Raw genomic sequence first — 21,692 nt, 5'->3', positions numbered from 1 at the left:
AGGCTCCCAGTTTGTCACAACAGCGGGATGTTGCTGACCCATGGAGAGACTGTCCTGCAGATGTGAGAGACAGGTTGAGCTCTTGGGAGTTGATCTGCTGCTCGGTGGTTCCTGCAAAGCTATTACAACCATTTTCAATGGAGCTAACGCTCGTGGCCGCACCCCAGTGGTGTCCCTATTTTCAAAACAAGAAAAAGAATTAAACCAAAATGGCATCTCTCTCCACTGAAGGCAGAAAAACAGTCTTCGTATCCCTGCCAGCTTCTAGCAACTGCCAGCTGAGAAGCTGTCTCCGTGTTAGATAAGTGCTGCTTTGTTACTGTGATGGTATTTCTGTAATCTGACGTGTGCCATTTGAGTGCTCCCCAACTGAGCTAGACTAGAGCCTAAATGAAAGAAAAGCATTGCTTTAAACATTCCATGTGTTGAACAGGAATGTTGTTTTGGAAACGTTGCGCAACATTACAAAAAAGATGATTAAACCCCAAGAAATAGCCTATCATGTAAAACCACGAAATAATGTGATAGGATTTTAGAGTGAGGACATGGGTTTCTATTCTAATGAAGGTTTTTGGACAAAGGATATTAAAATCTTCATAAGGGCAGAAATATTTTTCTGCAAAATGTCACCAGCACATTCAAGCTTTCTTGCCCGACCAAATTCGCTGCTACAAATTATTATGTTAATTACTTGATAATCAAAGCTGCAGCTCTGATTTTGTTGTTCATGCACAACTGACAGGATGACTATAGATGGCAGTATTTGCCTTATAAAAACACAGAACTGCCAGTTTCAGTACACTCTGCAAAATCGATGAACAGCAAGTGTGTGGACAGACACGTGTTAATAGTCACTCAATGACATTTTCTCTTGACCTGCAACGTAGATACAAGCTGACAATAAGAGTGTACTTTTTATATAGGAAAGTATCCAAACCTTAGAAAATGCCTTATTTTCACGTAAAATTCTTTCAGTCAGTACAGAGGTAGCACTCGTGATGAAAACAGTGCAACAGGAATTTGTGCAGTTCATGCAACTAAGTCACCAGCCCTCTTTTTTTTTCCCCTTCCCTCCAGATTGATGTGACCTCTTTTGTCAAAAATTGTCACACAGACACATGCAACTGCAATCTTGGTGGGGACTGCGAGTGTTTGTGTACCAGTATTGCAGCTTATGCTCACAAGTGCTGCCAGCAAGGAGCACCAATTCACTGGCGATCTCCTTCACTCTGTGGTAGGTACCAAGGCTGGCCTTGCACCTGAGCTCCTGTTTGAGCCACCTTTGGCCTTTTGCTGCCCAGTAATACAGATACGACAGAAGCATGTGGCTAATAAAGATACTTCTTCACTTATTTCAATTTGTCTATATGTTAGTTGTTAGTCTCATACACCCAATTCTGCTGTTTTACTGAAGAGGCTGTGGCGACGGTATGCCCCTGTGGAGTGTTGTAAAGGCACCAGTGTACCAGATCTGGGGTATATCCAGTGTTCTATGTGGGGCTGCAAAGAGAATCAGTCTGTTCTACTCTTCACTGACAGCGAGAAGGGTTCTCAGCTATAGAATAACTTGTGCTTTAGGTCTGCTGTCCTGACACATTTATTTAAATACAGCTGTATGTCACTGAATAAAAGCCTAAGAAAATAAAGTCACTGGCTTGAAATACATCATGGGAAATGCAACTTCTGCTGATGAAAGAGAATTTTACATTTTTAGGATGCAGATATACATAAATTCTGTTGTTGCTTAATAATAATAATGTGCTTTTCTTTTTGTTTTAGCTTATGACTGTGAATACTACAATCAAGGTACATAGTATTTGATATTGCTGACTTTGACTCATACTCATATTTATATGCCTTGCTGAATACACTTGTGCTTCATGTTTTCTAGCATATCAGCTAGCTATGACCTAGAAACAAATCTTTCACAGGTTAGAGAGGTTTGTTTTGTTTTTTTTTTTTTTATGGTACTTCTGATTTTGTGAGTTTAACAAGCTCAGCAAGCTAGCAAAGCAAGTCCCCACGGGCCTTTCTGCTCTCTGTCCAGGGACAGTAGTGGCATGGAAATAAACATCATACTTGTAAGCAAAATGACACGTCTGGAATCTCAGATGAAATGTCATACAGTGCACACTGCAAATCAAACCCTTCACAACTTGTGCTGAGAAGAATCTCTGTCAGCTGCAGCAGTGCTGGACGTTCTCTCTTTTCCGTTCTGCCCATTCCCTAGGGTAGGATTCCTTAGTCACAATCCCTTGAGCTCACTGGACCTTCAAATTCATTAGAAAAGAGAGGTGACTTGTATGAGCCTGGGGTATTGCATGTCAGTTTGCAACATATTCCTTGCCTATTTAATATCATTATGTCATTTTACTGACTTGGTCTTCCCTCCTGTTCTGCTATGGATATCTAAAATACTGGTTTTCTGTGAAATGCCTCATGTATTACTTGACATTTGTCCTATATAAACACAAACAGATAATTCTACTTTAGTAAGGAATTCAAATACTGACACGTAGTATGCATCTTACAAGGTTATACATGGCTATTGCCATTTTAATTTTCACCTTGCTGAATTAATTGCCTTTGGCACAAGGAGACTCAAGTCCTCCAAAAATGAATAGTGTGGAAATAATGCATCTGAGATGATACTTAATTAAGATTAATGGGAATAATAATTAATTTGGTGTGATTTTTGGAACAAAAATTAAAAAATTCATAAATGTTATGAACCTTTGTCACACTATACAATTATCTTCTAGGTTTTCACCTTGAAGTGGCTTGCTTTGTTTTATTTTTCCTTCTTACAATGACATATAAAAGAGATTAATCTGGCTCAATTAAAAACTCAATTGAATTAGTTGACGGGCTTTTTCCTTGACTTAGTTTATGTAGTTTAACACTGCTTCTATTTTTAATGGATGAAGGTCAGTAGCCCAGCTGTGTTGAATGATCTTAGTATTCCCCAATGTCTCAATTAATAACCTCATCATATTCAATACAGGGGTGGATTAATGCACCATGCAGTGTATCTTGGCAGTCAGGGAGAAGCTCTAGAAGGATGTTATCTTGTGCTTCTACTGTAAATTTTGGGACTGGGATGTATTATATTTTGAAATTTATTGGTTACAGCATTTTATGCACAAGTCTCCCAAGTATTGTTCTGTAAGGAACAGTTCCTTGGAATAAGAGTAGTATGCATTCAACAAACTGAATTCCTGTGGCATCCCCTCTTATGTTTGCATACTGTGCATGTGCTTTGTGGGGAGCACAATATTGAAAAGGAAGGGAAACCTGTTGTATATTGGGCAGAAAGCAAAGAAAAAGGGACTACATTGAACAGAGATACAGAGCTACTCCAGCATAATAGCTTGAGGCACTGAGCTGTAGTTCCAAATTTATTGATTCCAGGTATGGTGAAATATTTAAGGCAATACATTATGTCAACTAAGACTTAAGTTTCGTATGTTATACAAGAAGATTTGGTTTTTTTCTCTATTTGATTTTTCTTCCCTTAGGTCTTGGTGAAGGACCCTATATTTTGGCAAGTTATGGAATGAATGACACAATTATAGGGGCTAACATATCCAGCAGAAGGATATTTCCCCTGCCTAGAACTAGAACATATGGAAACGTATATTTCAGTTTCATGATAACTCCAGGTCTTTTCAAAGATAAAGATTCATGTAAGTGTTCTCAACAATTTTGCTAATTTCAGTACATATTTTTCAAACTATTGAATGATTTTTTCTGCATCTTCTCTATCTCTTCAAACAGTCTAGACATTTTTAGTTACTGGAATAAATGAGGATGAAGCATCCCATTTCAAAACCATGTGTTCTATTTTTGAGGAGAAATGCTCATTTTTTTAAAGAATAAAATATTGAAAAATCTTTCTGCCATCTTTAAAGCTGATTTTTCAAAGATTTTTTTTAGAAGTATTGTGAACAACAAGCAAATAGAATTTCTCTGTGAAAAAAAATAGTTTGTATAAATGGAAACTGGAAAATTTTGGACGTGTATCCAGTATATATCAACACTGAAGGCGAATGTAGGATATTTTTGTCTTTAGTAAAATCACTTCTGCCTTATCTTTTCTTCTTTTTTGTGACTTTCAGTGGACTATAAAATGTGCAACTTACAACAACAAATCTGTCTCCTGCATTGTTAGTGAGCAGCATCTCCATACAATGTAGAAGGAAGTTTCTTAGGTGAACAGCTATTCCTAAACTCTGTTTTTCACTTATCAGAGACTGATCCAAGCTATACAACCCAAAAGAAACATGTTTAAATATTTTTCTTTCTGCATAATATCTTTCTTCACATATATTTGGTTTGTGCCAATTAAGTCAATACAGATTCTGTCATGGCTTTCTCATAGAATTTAATTTGTTGAAAAATCTCAAACTCTCAAAACTCAATGTAGAGAAGGGCTGTTTTCACAGTAAAATTTGAAACTATATTCATAAGCAGTTGACAACTTTGCAGTGGAGAAATTAGCTTTTTAGATATTATTTTGAAAGGAGAAATTATATAGAACAGAAGAATCAGTCTTGTACATCTCCAACTAATGTAAATTGTAAGAGAAATATTCACTATATCTGTGCAGCACACAGGTAGTTTTCGTATCTATGAGGAATGAGATAGTATTCATATGGATTATAGACACTATAAGACTTTATTCCAGTTGACAACTGAATCTGAAATTAATGTTCTTCTAAGTGCTTAAAAGGTCAGAGAATTTTCTTCACTTTTGATTTCTGGCATAGGTAGAGCAAATGAAAGGTCGAGTTTTCTATCTGGCCACAAATTTTCTTACTGTAATGGTGGATATGGTTGAATGTAAACCAAAAGCCTGGCCTCAAGCTAAACTCCAGCGTGTTACTACAATATTTGTGTGTTACTATTTAGTAATGAAATTTTGGTATAGCTGAACTGTCAGGCATTTGTCCAAAATGGAGAAAAAAAAACTGTCCCAATTTGAGAAAGTCCAAACTTGAAACTGCATATGAATAATTTCAAAAGCTGGTAGCAGTAGGCTGAATGCATAGGATATATAATAACATACGTAATTTATAGACTAATATATAATGTATAGATCTAACTGATTATTTCTTTGGTGGCTCTGGATTATGTGATCGAGTCTGCTCTGGGCGCTGCATTTAAACTTTTTTGTGTGTGTTACCTAAAACTGAAATACTTTTTATTGTGAAAAGCAGTTGTTTAAAAGGAGTCACTTAGCCAATATTTAGACTGTAATCTCACTTTTAGGTTGTTTTCTGTGAAAATTGACCTATTTTATTTTTCTTTTTTCTTTTGTGCAAGTTCTCTCTCTTGTTTCCCTTGAGTCTGCTGAAAGGCCAAACTACTTTCTGTATGTACACAACAATGAAACCATTGGGTTGGAACAGTGGCAGGCAAGTGCCTCCTTTCGGAGACGAGCCACCTTTTTCCACCACCATGGCCTCTGGAGTCCCAGGCTCAGCGCCTTTGAACTGCACAGTAAAAAAGGCTTTTTCATCATTCTCACCTCATCTGGTGTTAAAGTGGCAAAGTATGATGATTCAGAAGAATTCAAACATTTGAGTAGCTTTAATATTGAAGGTAAATTCTACATAATCCCCAGGGATAAGCATGTTTTTTCTGCTGGCCTTCAGAGAACTTGTGTTTCATCAGTGATAGTAACAAATATGTTTTATCCTATTTTTAATTACTATTCTGCCTTCACAAGGATGGACTTATATATGAGAAGAAACTTCTTCACAATAAGGGTGCCAGAGCACTGGAACAGGCTGTCCAGGGAGGTTGTGGTATCTCCTTCTCTGGAGACATTCAAAACCCGCCTTCCCGTGTAACCTCATCTAGGTGTTCCTGCTCCAGTAGGGGGATTGGACTAGATGATCTTTTGAGGTCCCTTCCAGTCCCTAACATTCTGTGATTCTGTGATTTGTCTTCCACTCAGCCTCCAAATGCTATTATTTTCTAATTTTTGCAGATATGATAATAAGTTTATCTTTGAACTACATTTTTTACTGTTTTACTCTTGCCAAATAAATATGGTGTCATAAAAAGATTCACATTCATGTCTTCTTAGTGAGCTATAGATAACAGTTCTTTTAAATGAATGGGGTAACCTTATTGCTTCTGCAACCAGCAGTACCTTTAACTGATTTTTAAGGGTTTTTAACAGAGTATTTTGTAAAAGTAAGTTGCTGTTTGTATCTTTGAAGCTTCGGTGTGTTTTAGCTTGATTTAACTTCTTAAAATAGTTGAAACTGAAAATGAACAAAATCTTCCCTGTTTGAAAGGTCTCAAAAATTTCTCTACTTGGTTTTCTTTTTTTCATTTTTCTGAAAATGCCAGTGTATAAAAGTATAAAATTTATGATTTGTTGACTACACAGCCAATAAATAATACCTTTTCCTTCTTTCTCAGAACTCGATGCATCTGTGCCTTATAGAAGAATGTGTGAATGGCGATATGAATCTTGTGCTAATCCTTGTGTTAAAACATGTAGTGATCCTGAAGGAATAGCATGTAAATTCCTTCCCCCGTAAGTAAAATTAAGCTCATATTCCTGCCATAGTTTTTGTTTGTTTGTTTGTTTTTTTAATATGTGTACCGTGAACTATCTGAAAATTACTGCAGCTGCAATATCCGTATATTTTTACTCGTCCAGATTTCAGTATCTCTCTAGTGAGCAACTCTCACATGTCATGTGAAAACATCTGTAACAAGCCTTTCTTTTCCCACGGTATATATTCCTGTTTACATGTGATACTTCAACACAAGAATAAGAGGGTTTGTACATAGCCCAGGGGATTTGCTTCTGGTAGTGGTTAAGTAGAAACTTATTAAATTAAATGAAGGCTATTCCCTTCTGTAGATTTATATTCACATCCTAAAACAGCATTCCACGATGCTGTAAATGACGACCTCTCCTGTTTACACGACCAAGACTGAAAACTGTAGGAATAATAAGGGTGGACTATGCCCTCTCCTGTAAAAGAAAGGAACTTTATACTGGGAGATGCTCATTGGTGTGACATGAGGGATTTCACACGTCTGATGTGTCTCCGTTAATCTCCCCGGCATCTATGGAGCCACAATAAACTAAAAGGAAAAATGCCTAAAAACTCAAGAGACAACAATCTGATGGAAAAGCAAAGATATTTTAAATTTTGGAATACCTCCCTAGCATATTCATTTTATAATTAGGAATATTACTAACATTACTAATTTTCACTGTTGTTATTCTTAGGTTTTTTTTCCATATGGGTACACTGCTTGTTAACGTCATAATTTTCTTATTAAAAATTCCCCAAAAATGAAAAAGTGAGGGCATATATGGACTTGTCTGCACTCTCCTGTGCTCAAAGTGCACAACAATGAGACTTTCTATGGAGTCAGTCTAAATATTTTAATGTCTCAAATGTATCAAGGTAAAAAAGTGGTCTTACGGAGAAGTTCTTCATCCCAAGGGAAACCTTTCTGCTTAGGGATCTGAACTTCTACCTGGTTGTGAAAGTAGAATGGTCCAAAGCTATCATGTTCTTCAGCCTATGCAAACAATTGATTATTAACAATTTTGAAACAGAATTGTGCTGTTCAGTGTCTTTTTTGACATTAAAATGCCTCAAAATGCTGTGTTCCCATTTACACTGGAAAGTTCTCAGGACTGATGGGGAAGACATTCAAATGTTTAATTTTGCTAAAGTAAAATAATTTAAAATTAATCTATATTTCTACTGTGGCTTTAGAATTAACTACACAATATTTTAAAGGGTTGAAGGATGCTTGCCATACTGCCCCAAAAACATGATCCTTGATGAAGTCACACTTAAATGTGTTTATCCAGAAGACTGTAAGTATATTTTATTTTATTGATTTAATCTTATAAATCACTCTACAGATCCCAGGAAAGGTTTTAATCAAATGTACATTCTTGGGATTTTTTTTGTTAAACGCTTCACCAGAATACCTTTCTGTCCAAGAATGTCTCTCTGGGACATAGACTTCATTCCCAGTCATCCCAAGTACATCTCCAATATCCAAACAAGTTGATTTCTTTCATTTCTCTAATAGTGTGTTAAATTCAACCTTTTGTGATGGTGTTATATCACAACTATATTTGACTATATGCTGCTAATATATCATATGTATATAAGAGAAAGATCCCAAATGGAAGAAACACTACTGTGGCAAAAATTTCAGACTTTTCAGCTGATGAGCCACCACTGACAAATTCAGTGCATCTATTTCATAATTTCTGGTGTGTGAAGACAGCACATTGTTTGCTTATTTGGGGGATACAGTATTATTTTAATATAACAATCACATTTTAATTCTCTCTCTCTTTTTTTTTTTTATTTTTTGAGTTTTGAATTAAATACCTAAATGCTTGATATTTGCTAGTACAATACCTAAATGCCTGATATTTGCTAGTACAAAGTTATATAGCATACTACCTTCCAAAGTTATCTTTATTTCAAATATTCTACTATTTTGGATTTACTAAATTTGCTGCTTCAAAACTGCTCTGCAAAATTAAAGTTTTCACTAATGATAAAAAATTAGCTACTTCTTTCACAAATAAAATTAGGAAACTTCTTGAGTTAGCTGAGTTCCTCAAAGACATCAAGTAACTTGGAACCATTGGCAAGTTATCTTCTCAGCAAAATGGTTTGTTAATGTTTAAATGGGACTTGAGTAGAGATAGATGTTGCTATTTTTCTTTACCAATAATCCATAAAAGACAGTGAAACATCATTTTTTCCTTTTAGGCATACCTGTGACACCTACAGAATCAGCAATTGGAACAAAACCTTCATTGTTAATCTCTCACATGAGTGCTACCACAGAGAGATTTCCTCACATACCTCCTTTATTTGTTACTTCAGGGACTGAGTCAACTCATGTTGGTGTGACAGACAAAATAACCATGGAGGCAAACACAACTTTAACGGGAATGAATATGTCAGTACAGTCCATTACAGACTTTTATTCACTGGAAGCGTCTCATGCAGCCACCTACTCAACGTTTTCATTACCAAGTACAGTGGAACCTTCTGATGTATTTCCCAGCACAGCCAGCCCTACTGTCCTTTCCAAACTCATATCTTCCTCAGATTTTCCAACTGTTCTTCAGGCTTCAGCAATCACATCACATACTGTCAGTTCAACTGCATCCAGTTACATTACAACAGCAGCTTCAACAACTCAGTGCAAGTCCTTTTCCAATATGTTCTGTGTTATTAACACCCACTTCCCTAGTGGCAGTCCCATTTCCACTTGAAACATCAACTGTTCAGTTAGGAACTGTTCCCTCTACCTCAGCATTAACAACTTTAACCTCCAAGCCATCTTTTGTCACTTCTGAGGTGCCTTCAGGGATTGGGAAGAATAGGAGTCCTTCAGTAAGTCATTCTAAGGGAGCAGAAGTACCCTCTGAAGTGTCTTTGCTTTGCTGGCTGGCAGAGCAACTTTCACAAGACCTGTATTTCTTCTAGGTTCACAGCTGACACTAAACACATCTACTTCTCCTATATATACTTCATCTGTTAGAACTAAGTCTGACGTTGGTCAAACGGCAGTTCACCTAACACCTGTTTCTGCATTGACTTATCTGCTCTTCAAATTCCTGTGACTACTAGATTTGCTAGCTTTGAGATAAGTTTTCCTCTATTAATCACAGTTTCTTACTTTGAAACAGCAAACCCCTTGTCTAAAACGTCTCTGATATCATTAAATACAAGTTATTTAACTAGTTTTTCTCCAAAGCTGTTTCTAGTGGAAATTTCAGTGATTGTTCTCAAGCAGACATCTCCATTAACCAAAGGCAGTATTTCTGCTGCTCTGCCCATAACAACCTTATCTTCACCACAAGTTGCCTCCAAAAGTCTTTATAAAGTATCTTTTACTGCTTCCACTCTTCTAGTCAATCCAACAGTCTCTGATATGTCTAAAGCAAGTAAATCCTTGACAGAAAATTAATACATAACGCACATCGATTCCTTTTCAGTGTCATCAATTTCTAAGAAGCCAGTCTTCCCTCTTAGGACATGGATATTACCTCTAAATGCTACATTAATGACCACTGACCCTGTGGCACAAAGTTCAGGTGCTTTTATTCCTAAAGATCCTTCTTTTACAAGGTCATAATCTTTATTTACAATCTTGTTATCAACATCAGTACCATCCTATGCGACATCTCGTACTACAAGTTCTTCATTGATTCCCTCAGTCAGTATGACATCATCATTAACACAAAATATAACTATTACTCAAACATCAGTTTCATCTCTAGATACAGAAGGAACCTCAACAAGTCCACACTTTGAAACTTCTTCCGTAGATTTTTCTACATTAATAAGCCCTTCTACCAGCCTTTCAGCAGCGCTCAAAACATCCACTGTAATGCCCTCTTTACTAATGACTAAAGTTCCTGAAGCCACTTTAGAAAGCCAGTCCGGCAGGGTCTCTATGTCTTCACCTTCTACTAAGACTACTCGTATCTCTACTGTTTCTCTAGGAAACCAGAGTTCTTTGGTAAGTTCTTCAGAAGAAGATGGAACAAAATCAGCCGCGTCAGCTGGAATCATCACTCAATTCACTACACCAATGATCATGAACACAACAGTGAATGCTACATCCTTAAAAGCACCTTACATTTTTGCAAAAATACCACCTAGCTCTTCAGCCAGTTTATTAGTTTCTTCTGGCACTACTGTAGCCCCTAGGAATACTACAAAAACCTCTGATGCTTTTCTTGCCAGTTTGGAGTTTTATACAGCTTCAGCCTCAGTTCCTACCACCATAGAAACACCCATGCATGTGTCACACAAATCTTTATTTACACCTGCAGTGACTCAAGCTTCACAGAGCACTAAAGAAACTCAAAAAATCATGATCATGAAAACAACTGGTACTACAAATCCATTATCAGAGACGAAGAGTACCTCATTTACAGCTTCAGAAGTCAAATATGCAACCTCATTTGAAAGAACTGTGGGTATTTTAGAAAGTGGTCAGACTTCACATGAGCAAAGAAATGTTACCAAGATAAAGTCAACCACAACTGAGAAATCCTCCCTGCCTTATCTGACAGTATCTGCAGTTCAGAGTTCGCCTTTTTCAAGAAATACAACCTCAGTGAAAAATCTCTCTCTTTCTGGAGTTCCGGATGTAACGTCTTCCGAATGTGTGGTATGATCAGTTTTACTTACCCTTATGTGTTAAAATATATGGTGCTATTCAGTCCATTTCTGTTATGCTGCATATGTAATACCATATGTAATACCAAATACTTCCTATGCTTGTTTTTATTTGTATATTTTAAAGTACTCTATTATACTTAGAAGTCTGTTGTATCGCTGCTCTTATGATGCTGTGGTATATTCTGTAACCTGGATGTATTGCTCTGAAAAACATGGCTTTTAAAGCTATGTGCTGATTCTAGCTAGCAAAATATATTTCTGAGGTGCAGAAAAAGCCATAATCCATGAAATTTTTGGACTTCTGCATAATCTCACTCTGTCTTTTTTTCCCCTTTATTTCATTGTCATAGAATTTAAAATGATGGGAATGCATGATTCTGTATCTCTTAAAATGCTTCAGATCATTGGTGAATATAATAGCCTCAATGCATAACGCTTTACAAAGGGTATTCCACCAAAGCTAGATGGAACGAGTACATGGATGAATGGATGTGCATCATATTCACCTATTACAACCACACAAAACCAATTAATTCCAAATTAGCCAGTGAGAAGTCATATAGATAGGTTGATCCTGTCTCAGAGCAGGGCAATGATCACTTGGACTCCATAAGGGCAATGAATATAAAGTTGATTCTGGTTGTTTTTCCCTTGTATGACAGCCAAGATACCTTGAACCTGTTGACAAATGTAGCCAGTATGTATGTGTTAATATGGGTTGGATGTTATACAACCTTTCAAGGAACTGCCCGAAGAATGTGCAGAAGCCAGACTGTGGCTTTCGAGGAATGCCAGTTCAAGTTAACACCGATAGTTGTTGCCCAGAATGGAAATGTCCCTGTAAGTCACAGTTTTATTTCTAAATACAACATGGAGCCTTTATCTGTAAATTTCAAGTAATAAATGAAGGATTAATTACAGTGGGAACATGAGGTTGAACGATGGAATGAATTTAAAAGAGCTCTTCATCAGCAAAACAGAATGAAATATAGTGAATGTTTTTGTATCTTTGAATTAACATTCAAGACAGTCAAAATATTTTGCTTTGAATGAAAACATTGAAATGCAATCTGCAACATAAACATCAACATTTTCCAGCTGAGACTTTTCAGAATTTCTTTCACTAGAAATGGTGAGATTTCAACATTTTGTGAAGAAAGCAAATTAAATACTGGCATTTTCTGAAAACCAGAGCCCCCAAATTTCAGTTAACTCTAACTACAGATTTTTTACAGAAGTTGTTTTTTACAGAGGTTTTTAGAAATGCCTCATGTTCAGTTTTGTGGTAACCTCATTAAATGACAGTTCTTTTTCAGGTCAGTGTTCTGTATTGTCAGAACTGAGTATTATTACATTTGATGGAAACAACATCGCCCTTTGCAATATGGCTTCCTACATTTTAGTCAAGTTACCAGGAGAAATTATTGTTGCTCATATTGAAAAATGTCCTGCTAATCAGGTAAGATTCTTGCATTTCCACAATAATTGTAATACTTCCTTGAATTTTTGTGTTGTAGGTATGAAATTCTGCAAATATATGTCACTTAAAACTCTGAGACAAAAGCCATACCCATAGAAAAATCGCAAGTTATTTAATTTTCAAGGAGCATGCTTCATCATGCTATCTAGAAAAACAAATTTTATCTGCTTAAATTTTTATTGTTGTATTATGTTATAAGGAAATTCACATGTATTCCTTTTAAATTATCAGATGTGACAAAACTTTGAATATTTTCAGGCTCTCCACCCACAAATCTTCTTGAGGCCTCGAATTTGTACTTTACAATATAGTCAAACCACTAAAATCTTTTGAACACTCATGAAAATATTTTATAGTTATTTTAGGAAGGTATTTGTGAGTTTGGGATTAGTGTGATGGGTTATTCTTTGTAGTTGTCTCACTCTCTGCACTACCTACAGGGGGGATGCAGCCACTTTATTTTCAGACTCCCAGTATAGGTCAGGTCAGTCTCATCCTCAGAGTCTGTACATATGTTTCCTTTGCATTATCCAGAGTCCTAATCTATGCAGCCATTGCACAACAGGCTTGTATTTCCATCTTTGTTTTGTGGATAAACAAGTTCCTGACGAGGAACCTCATCAAGCTTCTTTCCTTCCCGTCCCTATTTGGTCTCTTATCTACTCTCACTAGGCAACTGCACATTTCTCTTTTAAGTCCTGAGTCTTGCACTATTTTAGAGGTTTTCCTTTAAATTGCTCTCTTCACTGTTTCTTGGTTGCAGTCTAAAGGTGTGAAAACAGCTCACATAGGCAGATGGGCTTTGGAAATCTGGAGGTGCAGTTCTTTAGGAAATATTTTTTTAAACGGCTTTGCAGCATATGCTGAGTCTTGTGATGCTGGCAATGAGTTGCTCTCAATGTTAAAGCTGTTTAGTTAAAAGCCAGCTGAGATATATATGAGCTACAATCTTGTGCAGAAAGAGGCCTTGGGTAAAATAGCAGTTTCACCAAAGTTCAAGGCAGGTGATTTTATTGGCATGACCATTGTCTTTCTGTATATTTTTAACTCAACTGGTTCTGCTAATTGTGTTCTTTGAATTAGATCTTTAATGAGTAAATCAAGTTTCTAAACATAGTCCGTTGAAAGGTGCACTACACTAGCTGGGAAATGTGTGTTTTTTATTATTTATAAGGAACATATTAAATTAGTTTAATTATGATGCTGATTGTAGAAGAACTTCAAACACAAAGAAAATAGTCAATGGATTTTTGCCAAACAAGAATACTGCTAGTTATAATTTCATTTCTAATATATTTTTTAATGTTTTACAGAGTGCAAATTCAATAAGAAAACAAGTGAGTACTTTTTTCTTTTACTAATTTTAAAACACATTAATATTACACATATTGAAAAAATTCCCTATGGCACTGGTAGACGATTAGAAAAACAATAGTAACTAAACTTGTCACTTTTCTTTCAAGGTGCCCCCTGCAAGCACTTCAGGGCTCTGCTTTAAGAAACTAAATGTAACAACACGCACACATAAATTACTTATCAATCGTTTAGCAAGAAAGGTAAGTATATATCACCAGTATATACTATTTGTACACTTAAGAGACAGCTGGAGAGCTGCAGGATGCAATAGATCAGACTGATAATGAATGTACTAGAGAACTGGGATTACTTTTGCAGTTCAGGTTCCCAGTAGTTCATGGTATGCTAGAATCAAAGAACACACATTTCTAATACCATGCTTCACTTACATGTCATTTATCCAAAATGACACTTCAAAGTTTTTTTTTTTAATATTTTAAAGAAGCTGTAAAAGGCATTTATACTTGAGACTACATTTCCAGATAATCTAGAACTGGACAGAAATGTTCCAAGATGTGATAAATACTTCAGAAATACTTTAGCTGCCTTTCCTGCTTGTCAATAACAGGACAGAGCAGATAACTTTGAATAACCAGCATGAGCTGTTTTGTTTGTTTGTGTGTGTGTTGTTTTTTGTGGGTTTTGTTTGTTTGTTTGTTTTTAATCATATGGTATGTGATGAAAGAGATTAATTACTTCCTTAATTAGAAAATATTTCAATATAATTATTTTTTCTCCTGCCTACTTCATTTGCAATTATAGGAAATGGCACTGACAGGAAACTGTGGTTTAAGCACTGTGACTGTTATTGCATGTGGCAGAGACTGTAAAAAATGTTTTTTGCTATAAGATGTAAAGACATCATCACAATCTGTTTTTATCCCTAAAATCTATTTGGTTTATTTTAGGTAGTAGTGGATTCTGTATTTCAATCATTACCATTTTCAAAAGAAGGACTGAGTATTCAGGATACTGGTGCAATGTACGTCATTAATACCCCAGCAGGTGTTAGCATCAAGTGGGCTCATGTTACAGGCATCATAGATATTCAGTATGGATTATACTCTAACACAACGATGAAGACAGAAGGACTTTGTGGTGAGGCTATGGTGGCTATTTTTTTCTTAGTAGTTTATAATTTAAAATTTACACCTCCCTTTTGTGTTTGTGACTTTTGTCCCTATAACTCTCTTTGTGACCTCCATTAACTACATTGACAATCCTATTTGAGGTGGGCGTGTGAAATTCTGTTAATTAACAGTAATAAATCAATAATTCTGTTTCAAAGCACTACTTGCTAATAAAGTAGTTCTCAGAGCAAGTAATGATCAGTATATTGTGTTTAATTAACTTTCAAAAAATGTACTTATCTTCTGCCTGTGTTTAAGAATATCATTGAAATCAAGTAAAGAAAAGGGAAAAGTTTCCAATAGAGAAGTGGCAGTTGGATAGCAGTTTTTCTCAAAAGTAAATTCATTGTTGTGAAAAATATCATCATTTCTATTGTATGAGCTGCTTGTTTTGCTAAGCCGTGGAGCTGACAAAATCACAAGTGGACATATAGCTGCTTTCATGTATAAATTCAGATGACTATGTCTCACAGGTGAGCCTGATGCAATGTTAAACTTACCTAAGAGTGCTTTTCTTTCCCAAAGGAAGTACTACGGCATGTTTTTTTGTGCTCTGAATGTGATGCTCTATTTCCAGGGATGTGTAATGGAGACCCTACTGATGACCTAAAAATGCAAAACAGGACCATAATTACAAGTATGGAGGAAATTGAAGTGTTCATTAAGAGTTGGGAAATTGAGAAATCACTTGATGTGACAACCAGGAGACCAGCGAGAAACTGTACTGAAGATAACTGCACATACTGTATGGAACTATTAAACAGAAGCGTTTTCATCCCTTGTCACAAGCAAGTGAGTATGAAGATCAGAGAAATTCCAGGTGAAAGTTAAATAAAACATGTATAGTTAAGAAAAGACAGATGCACATTTTTATGTTTTGCTTACTTTCATGAATTGACAACTGGATGAGTGGCTTTAATACTTCTGTCATACTGGCTTTAATACTTCTGGCATGTTGTCCATTGTAAACACACATCTATATGGATCCCTGTGCTATTATGCTGTTTCTTAAATTATTGAGTAGGCAAAGCTCAAAGGCAAGATACCAAATTATCATCTCAACACAAACACATTCCAAAAGAGTTATTTTTGATAAAGGCTTGACATGGGTCACTAGAATGGAAAGCCTCGTGCTTCTGCCACACACAACAGCAACTCATCCAGTCTGAGACTAATTGGACTAAAGAAATTTCCAGTTAAGCAAATTTTGATGTAGTCACTATTATTTTGACAATTTGGTAGCATTTCTAAAAGAAATCATGATCATTTTTTTCTGGACATTGTACTTTCTGAGGGGAATATACCTATAGCATGCAGACTACTTCTAGAGTTGGGTAGTGCAGTGTCGCTACTTCCAGGAATGGGAAATGAGGAAGCCCCAAATCTCTGAGGTCTGACATACTTTTCCCACTTAATTTAAAATAAAAAGGACTGATTACTCAGTTGACCCTTTCTTTCTCAGAGGCAGATGTGTCCAGATTCGTGATTCATTTCTTGCTGTTTTGCCTTCACAACCTTGTTTTGCATTGTGTTACTCTTAGGTTTTCATCACAGACAAATGCTGTTAAAGGTACTACAGGCAGCTGAGCCTCTTCCTTCGAACTCCAAAGACCTCTCTTCACCTTCCTCAGATGGAAAAAAATGGAGGGAGTTCTTCTGAAAGAAAGGAGTTAAATAGATTTTTTTTTTTTATATTAATAGATATTTGCCACAGAAACCTAATAGGAGGAAGCAGCGTTAAGTAGTTTGGAATCAAGAAGGGAGAATAGTACCAGTGGGTAGCAGGATGCTTTTCATAATTGTTTTAAAAGATCTTATTCTATAATAACAAAAAGTAATCTGAATAGTCAGAATTCCTACTTCTTATGTGCTTCCAGGACAACCCTCATAGCCTCAGATACAATGCAATTGCGTCTTTTCCTGGTTTATAACAAAACCTGACATAACATCAAAATTGCTAAGCGTTTTGTTCATCCATTGTGAAATTTGTTTTCTTTCCTAAACCCAATGGTGGCAGAATCAGAGTGGATGGAGTGTATTGTGTACTTCACAGCCATGAAGCAACTGGACAAGGATACATAACAGAGTCATCAGTGTAATGAACTTTCTGGCAGAAAAATTAGATTTTTACTTTAAACACTGCTTGTGATTTCTCCCCTTCCAGCTGTGTTATTTCTTGTAATTAATGATTTATTTTAATTACAGAAGGCTCTTCTACTTGTTAATTCTCAATTACAATATGTTCCTAGGTTTCACCACAGGAGTTTTGTGAGAAGATGTGGATCAACAGTACTTATTTTTGGAATTATGAGTGTGATGCACTTTCTGCATATGTGGCTTTATGCAACAAGCACAACATTTGCATTAAATGGAGGACATCTGATTACTGCTGTAAGCAGATAGCCACGTTCTATACCCGAATGTGACTTTAAACTGCTGTAGTGTTTAGTGATGAGTTTAAAAAAAGATCTATTGTTATTGGAAATACCATCTCATTCTATCACAGCATTAGTAAATCAGGGTACAAGTTCTGAAGATTTATTGTTTTAGTCAAAGTGGTGTTAATAATTTTGAATCTTGATTAAATGAGTTTCTTACCTAAGGTACTGTTAAAAATATAAATGTATGCTTTCTATGATCCACTCGTTCTTACTAGCTGTTTATCCAATGAAATGCTGAATGACAGCAACACCCAATGTCCTATTTTTATGACTTTCAGCATTGAGTTGTCCTGAGGGGAAGGAATACCAGCCTTGTGTGCAACCCTGTGAAGCCAAGACATGCTTGAATAAGTGGTTCTATGAAGATTCTCACTGTTCTTACTTAAGGGAAGACTGTGTGTGTAAAAATGGCACTGTTCTGCATAGAACAGACTCTGACCTCTGTATACCAGAAGAAAAATGTAGTAAGTAAAGCAGGACAGAGTGGTTTTGCAGTTATGCTAATATTAACTGCAGCTCATTGTAATCGATGTTTAAGTTTTGTGTTAGTCCTCAGTAAGTGTGATTCTGGTACAGGTCCATTCAACAGAGTCCAGCTATATCTCAAGCTACAGCATTTTGTGCTTTCAGTTGACTTGGACTGAAGACCCTGTGCTGATGGACTTCTGTGGGGGAAAAATGACGGTCATTCTTCCCTAGGTCTCTGTCTTTCTTTTCTGGTGTCCTCAGAAAGGAAAAGCATGGGCAGGTTCTTTCCCTTGCAGTCAGTATTTATTTTCACCCATAGTAAAGCATTTGTCCATTTGGAGTTTTTACGATAATAATCTTTTCTTGGATTCCTTGATCATAATGCTCAACAGTGCTTTTATTTTATGCATTAATTTTCTACAACTGAGAGCTGCTTGCGGGAAATCTGCGCTCTCTGTTTGTTGAAGGGATATCATGTTTTTCTCTCAGCGTGTACAGATAACAAAGGACAACCCCGTTCTGCTGGGGAGATCTGGAATGGGTCCATGAGAGGCTGTTGCATGTACAACTGTTTAGAAAATGGAACCATTGTTGCTGTAGAACCTGAATGCCATGAAGATCCACCACCAGTCTGTGAAAGAGAAGGGGAAGTTATTGTCCATATTATTGAAGAGAGAGCTTGTTGTCCAAAGAAAGTTTGTGGTATGTACCATGCTTGTTTTCAGTAACAGAAGTATAAAGTTAGTGCTTGACATTCTCTGACAGATGATAATCTTTAGAGAGGGTTTGATGTAACATTTTTCAGAACAGATTTTTAGGTACTTGTGACTTGTCAGGCCAGAGAAGCAGGTTTGTTTTCTTTCTGCGAATGGACTGATTTTATTTTTTTTTCTTAGAAGTCCACTTGTGAAACAAAACTTCTGTTAAAAATTTGTTTTTAAGCTCTTGGGTGGAACTTCAAAAGAAATTGATAAATACTCAGTGATAGAAGTACCTTGGTAATTGGCACAGTCATCAGAGCCATGTGTGCTGAAGCACTTTTCCTATTAGTGATTTGGTGTCAAGAGCAGTATCCTCTGACCTGCTGCTGTTTCCCAGAAGCAGTATCCTGTGACCTGATCACTGAATACTAATATTCTATCTGGCCATGGTTGTTAGAAAAAGATGTCGAGCTAAAGATATTTAATTCTTCACAACATCTTCAAGGAAAATGAGAACGAATGGTCAAGCTGACATGGTGCTTTTGACTGTCAGTTAGATACCTGTAACCAACACTGTATTGTTGATTTACTTAAGGAATATTTTCACTGACAGATTTTAGCTGACTTCATGTGTAGGAAGCAGAGCAAGTAAATACCCACTTTAAGAGGGATATAACTGTGCTTGCACAGTGCCATGTGAATGGAGCTGTACCAGCCCCAGGCTGAGCCTGGAGGTTTACGTCATGGTATGGAGTGTACTTCAAGCTGACTTGGGCTGCTCTTAGTTTGTGGATCTCTATACTAGATGGTATAAATATCTCAAACTATAGGGTCTGCACTTGTATCTGTTCAAATATGATGAAATTGATTGTCTTTTTATCCCACAGAATGTAACATGTCCTTGTGTGATGCCATTATTCCAACATGCAAACCAAATGAAAAATTAGTGCTAGGCTACCACCCCCTCTCCTGCTGTCCAGAGTACCGTTGTGGTAAGGGAAACACAAAAACACAGTTACTGGGACATTTTCCATACTTGTATTATGTGTTGTAAGAAAATCTGTCCTACAAGTTGTTTTGATTGTTAACAGAATGGGACACTGTAAATAGCACCAGGCAATCGTGTATTTCTTTTTCTCACTCTCCAATATTTTTTGTGTCACTTTTGATTTGCAGTCAGTTTGGGATATATTGTTTTAATAAGGAGATGAAGAATAGATTTTCTTTATCTTTTTTTTTTAGTATTGTTTCTCTGACTCTTTTAAAAAGACTGTTTATTTCACGTCCTACAGAATGTGATCCTTCAGTTTGTTTCAATGCTTCCCAGCTGGACTGCAGAGAAGATCAATTTATTGTTGAAGCAAAACAGGAAGATCCCTGTTGTTTCTCTTATCTCTGTGGTAAAAAAGCCTCTACAATTTTTATGAATAACTAAGAAATAGTCAGGTATTTATGAAAAAAGTCTACAGTTCTAAACCTAACAAATTAAGCCAGGAATTCTTGGAGATGTGAGACTTCACATGGGTCAGGCTGACTGAAGCATGAATTATTCTTGGGTGCTGAGATCTTTTATTTCTAACATCATTTTGAATCTCATACTTGAACTTCGCTATATTTTTATATTTCAATGTCAATCCATAAAACCTCAGTTATCCAAACTTTTTATATAGCTTGTTAAATAGAATTCACATGTGCTAACTTTTTATTATTTAAAACTTTGTAAATGTCTGATGTTTTTTAATTTAGTTTGTGAATCCTGTATTGAGCCAGTTCCATTGTGTAATGAAGGGGAAATTCTGACTGTAGACCTTCATACCATACATTACTGTTGTCCTCATTACTACTGTGGTGAGTGTGATAATTGTCAGTTTAATAAGTTACCAGATTTAGTAAAAATGACAGTCTGTGTGTGTGGGTATTTTTTTGATTCATCGTTTAGGGTGGGCTTCAGATAGGAATTGAAAGCTAAATGAGGGTGTCTGCATTTGAGGTAGGTTCAAAGTCCTTGGTATACTCAGTGGTGGTCTAATCAACCCAGTCAGTGGAGTCTGAAGAGGTTATATAGTTCACAAGACAATATATAGCCACTTTCAGGGTGATCTAAATACCCATTAGTTACCATGGAACTGAATCCCATTCTTGGAGTATAAATATCCAATTATGTCTATGTGTTGTTCTATTCTACCATTCATTAGTGTTTAGGCAGTTTCTTCGCACTTTTAGCTTTTAGGGGAAGGAGTAGGCCAAGGGTTTCAAATACTCCTGGGTTGACTACTATTCAAACAATAAGCAGCCAGAATAAAAATATTTGCAGTGTAATGTAGTCTCTTTGGTAGCCTCATAAAACAAACTGTGTTGTACGTTCTTAGTACTGTCCACAAGGGCAACTGCTTAGTTTTGATTAACTTCTCTCCTATTGCAGCCTTTGGGTAATTTCAAGTAGTTAAATTGCCTTCCAGTAAGTTTGGAGTTCAGTAATTTTTTCTTCAGCTGGTTCCATATTTGGGTCCTTTCCTTTTCCTAGCATTTGTACCCAGGTGAAAGTTTCTGCAAAGGTGTTTGGCACTCGTTTGGCCAGATTCTGGCAGGTAGAAAGTTAGATCTTAGTATGTAGTCCTCTTCCAGAGTCCCAGGAAACCACCTCTGATAAGACAGGCAAGTATTTTCTTCTTAGTGTCATCCTAGGAGGGCCGTCACTCCCTGTTATCTTACAGAAATGTGCTTTACAGCTGAGAGAAAAAAAAAAAAAAAGGAAGAGTAAATTCTCATACGTATCTTTTCCCTCCATTTAGTTTGCGATGAAAATCTTTGTTCTGAGCCTCCTATGAATTGCACAGATGAAAAGACACTTGTGAAGGAAAAAATACCTGGGCAGTGTTGTCCAGAATGGCACTGTGGTA

At 36.4% G+C, this 21,692-nt stretch overlaps 1 protein-coding gene across 1 annotated transcript in view; it reads left to right on the top strand.

Annotated features, from left to right (window-relative positions):
• The window catches only part of OTOGL (otogelin like), a gene marked incomplete at its 3' end in the record, with an annotated part of 91,037 nt that overhangs the window by 56,771 nt on the left and 12,574 nt on the right, over window positions 1-21,692 (top strand). Inside the window, exons 30-50 of the mRNA XM_080364137.1 lie at window positions 1,078-1,234; window positions 1,780-1,806; window positions 3,519-3,686; window positions 5,326-5,604; window positions 6,436-6,553; window positions 7,785-7,864; window positions 8,784-9,053; window positions 10,532-11,205; window positions 11,879-12,056; window positions 12,533-12,675; window positions 14,010-14,033; window positions 14,160-14,252; window positions 14,961-15,150; window positions 15,760-15,974; window positions 17,432-17,573; window positions 17,902-18,087; window positions 18,581-18,793; window positions 19,680-19,784; window positions 20,085-20,192; window positions 20,539-20,640; window positions 21,585-21,689. Of these exons, the coding sequence (XP_080220263.1) occupies window positions 1,078-1,234; window positions 1,780-1,806; window positions 3,519-3,686; window positions 5,326-5,604; window positions 6,436-6,553; window positions 7,785-7,864; window positions 8,784-9,053; window positions 10,532-11,205; window positions 11,879-12,056; window positions 12,533-12,675; window positions 14,010-14,033; window positions 14,160-14,252; window positions 14,961-15,150; window positions 15,760-15,974; window positions 17,432-17,573; window positions 17,902-18,087; window positions 18,581-18,793; window positions 19,680-19,784; window positions 20,085-20,192; window positions 20,539-20,640; window positions 21,585-21,689 (3,577 nt within the window). The remainder of the gene's footprint in view (window positions 1-1,077; window positions 1,235-1,779; window positions 1,807-3,518; window positions 3,687-5,325; window positions 5,605-6,435; window positions 6,554-7,784; window positions 7,865-8,783; window positions 9,054-10,531; window positions 11,206-11,878; window positions 12,057-12,532; window positions 12,676-14,009; window positions 14,034-14,159; window positions 14,253-14,960; window positions 15,151-15,759; window positions 15,975-17,431; window positions 17,574-17,901; window positions 18,088-18,580; window positions 18,794-19,679; window positions 19,785-20,084; window positions 20,193-20,538; window positions 20,641-21,584; window positions 21,690-21,692) is intronic.

The sequence above is a fragment of the Nesoenas mayeri genome (genome assembly GCF_963082525.1).
Source record: "Nesoenas mayeri genome assembly, chromosome: 1".
Classification (NCBI taxonomy): domain Eukaryota; kingdom Metazoa; phylum Chordata; class Aves; order Columbiformes; family Columbidae; genus Nesoenas; species Nesoenas mayeri.
Note: the sequence above shows the minus strand (reverse complement) of the source record. Positions and strands in the feature narration are given on the sequence as shown.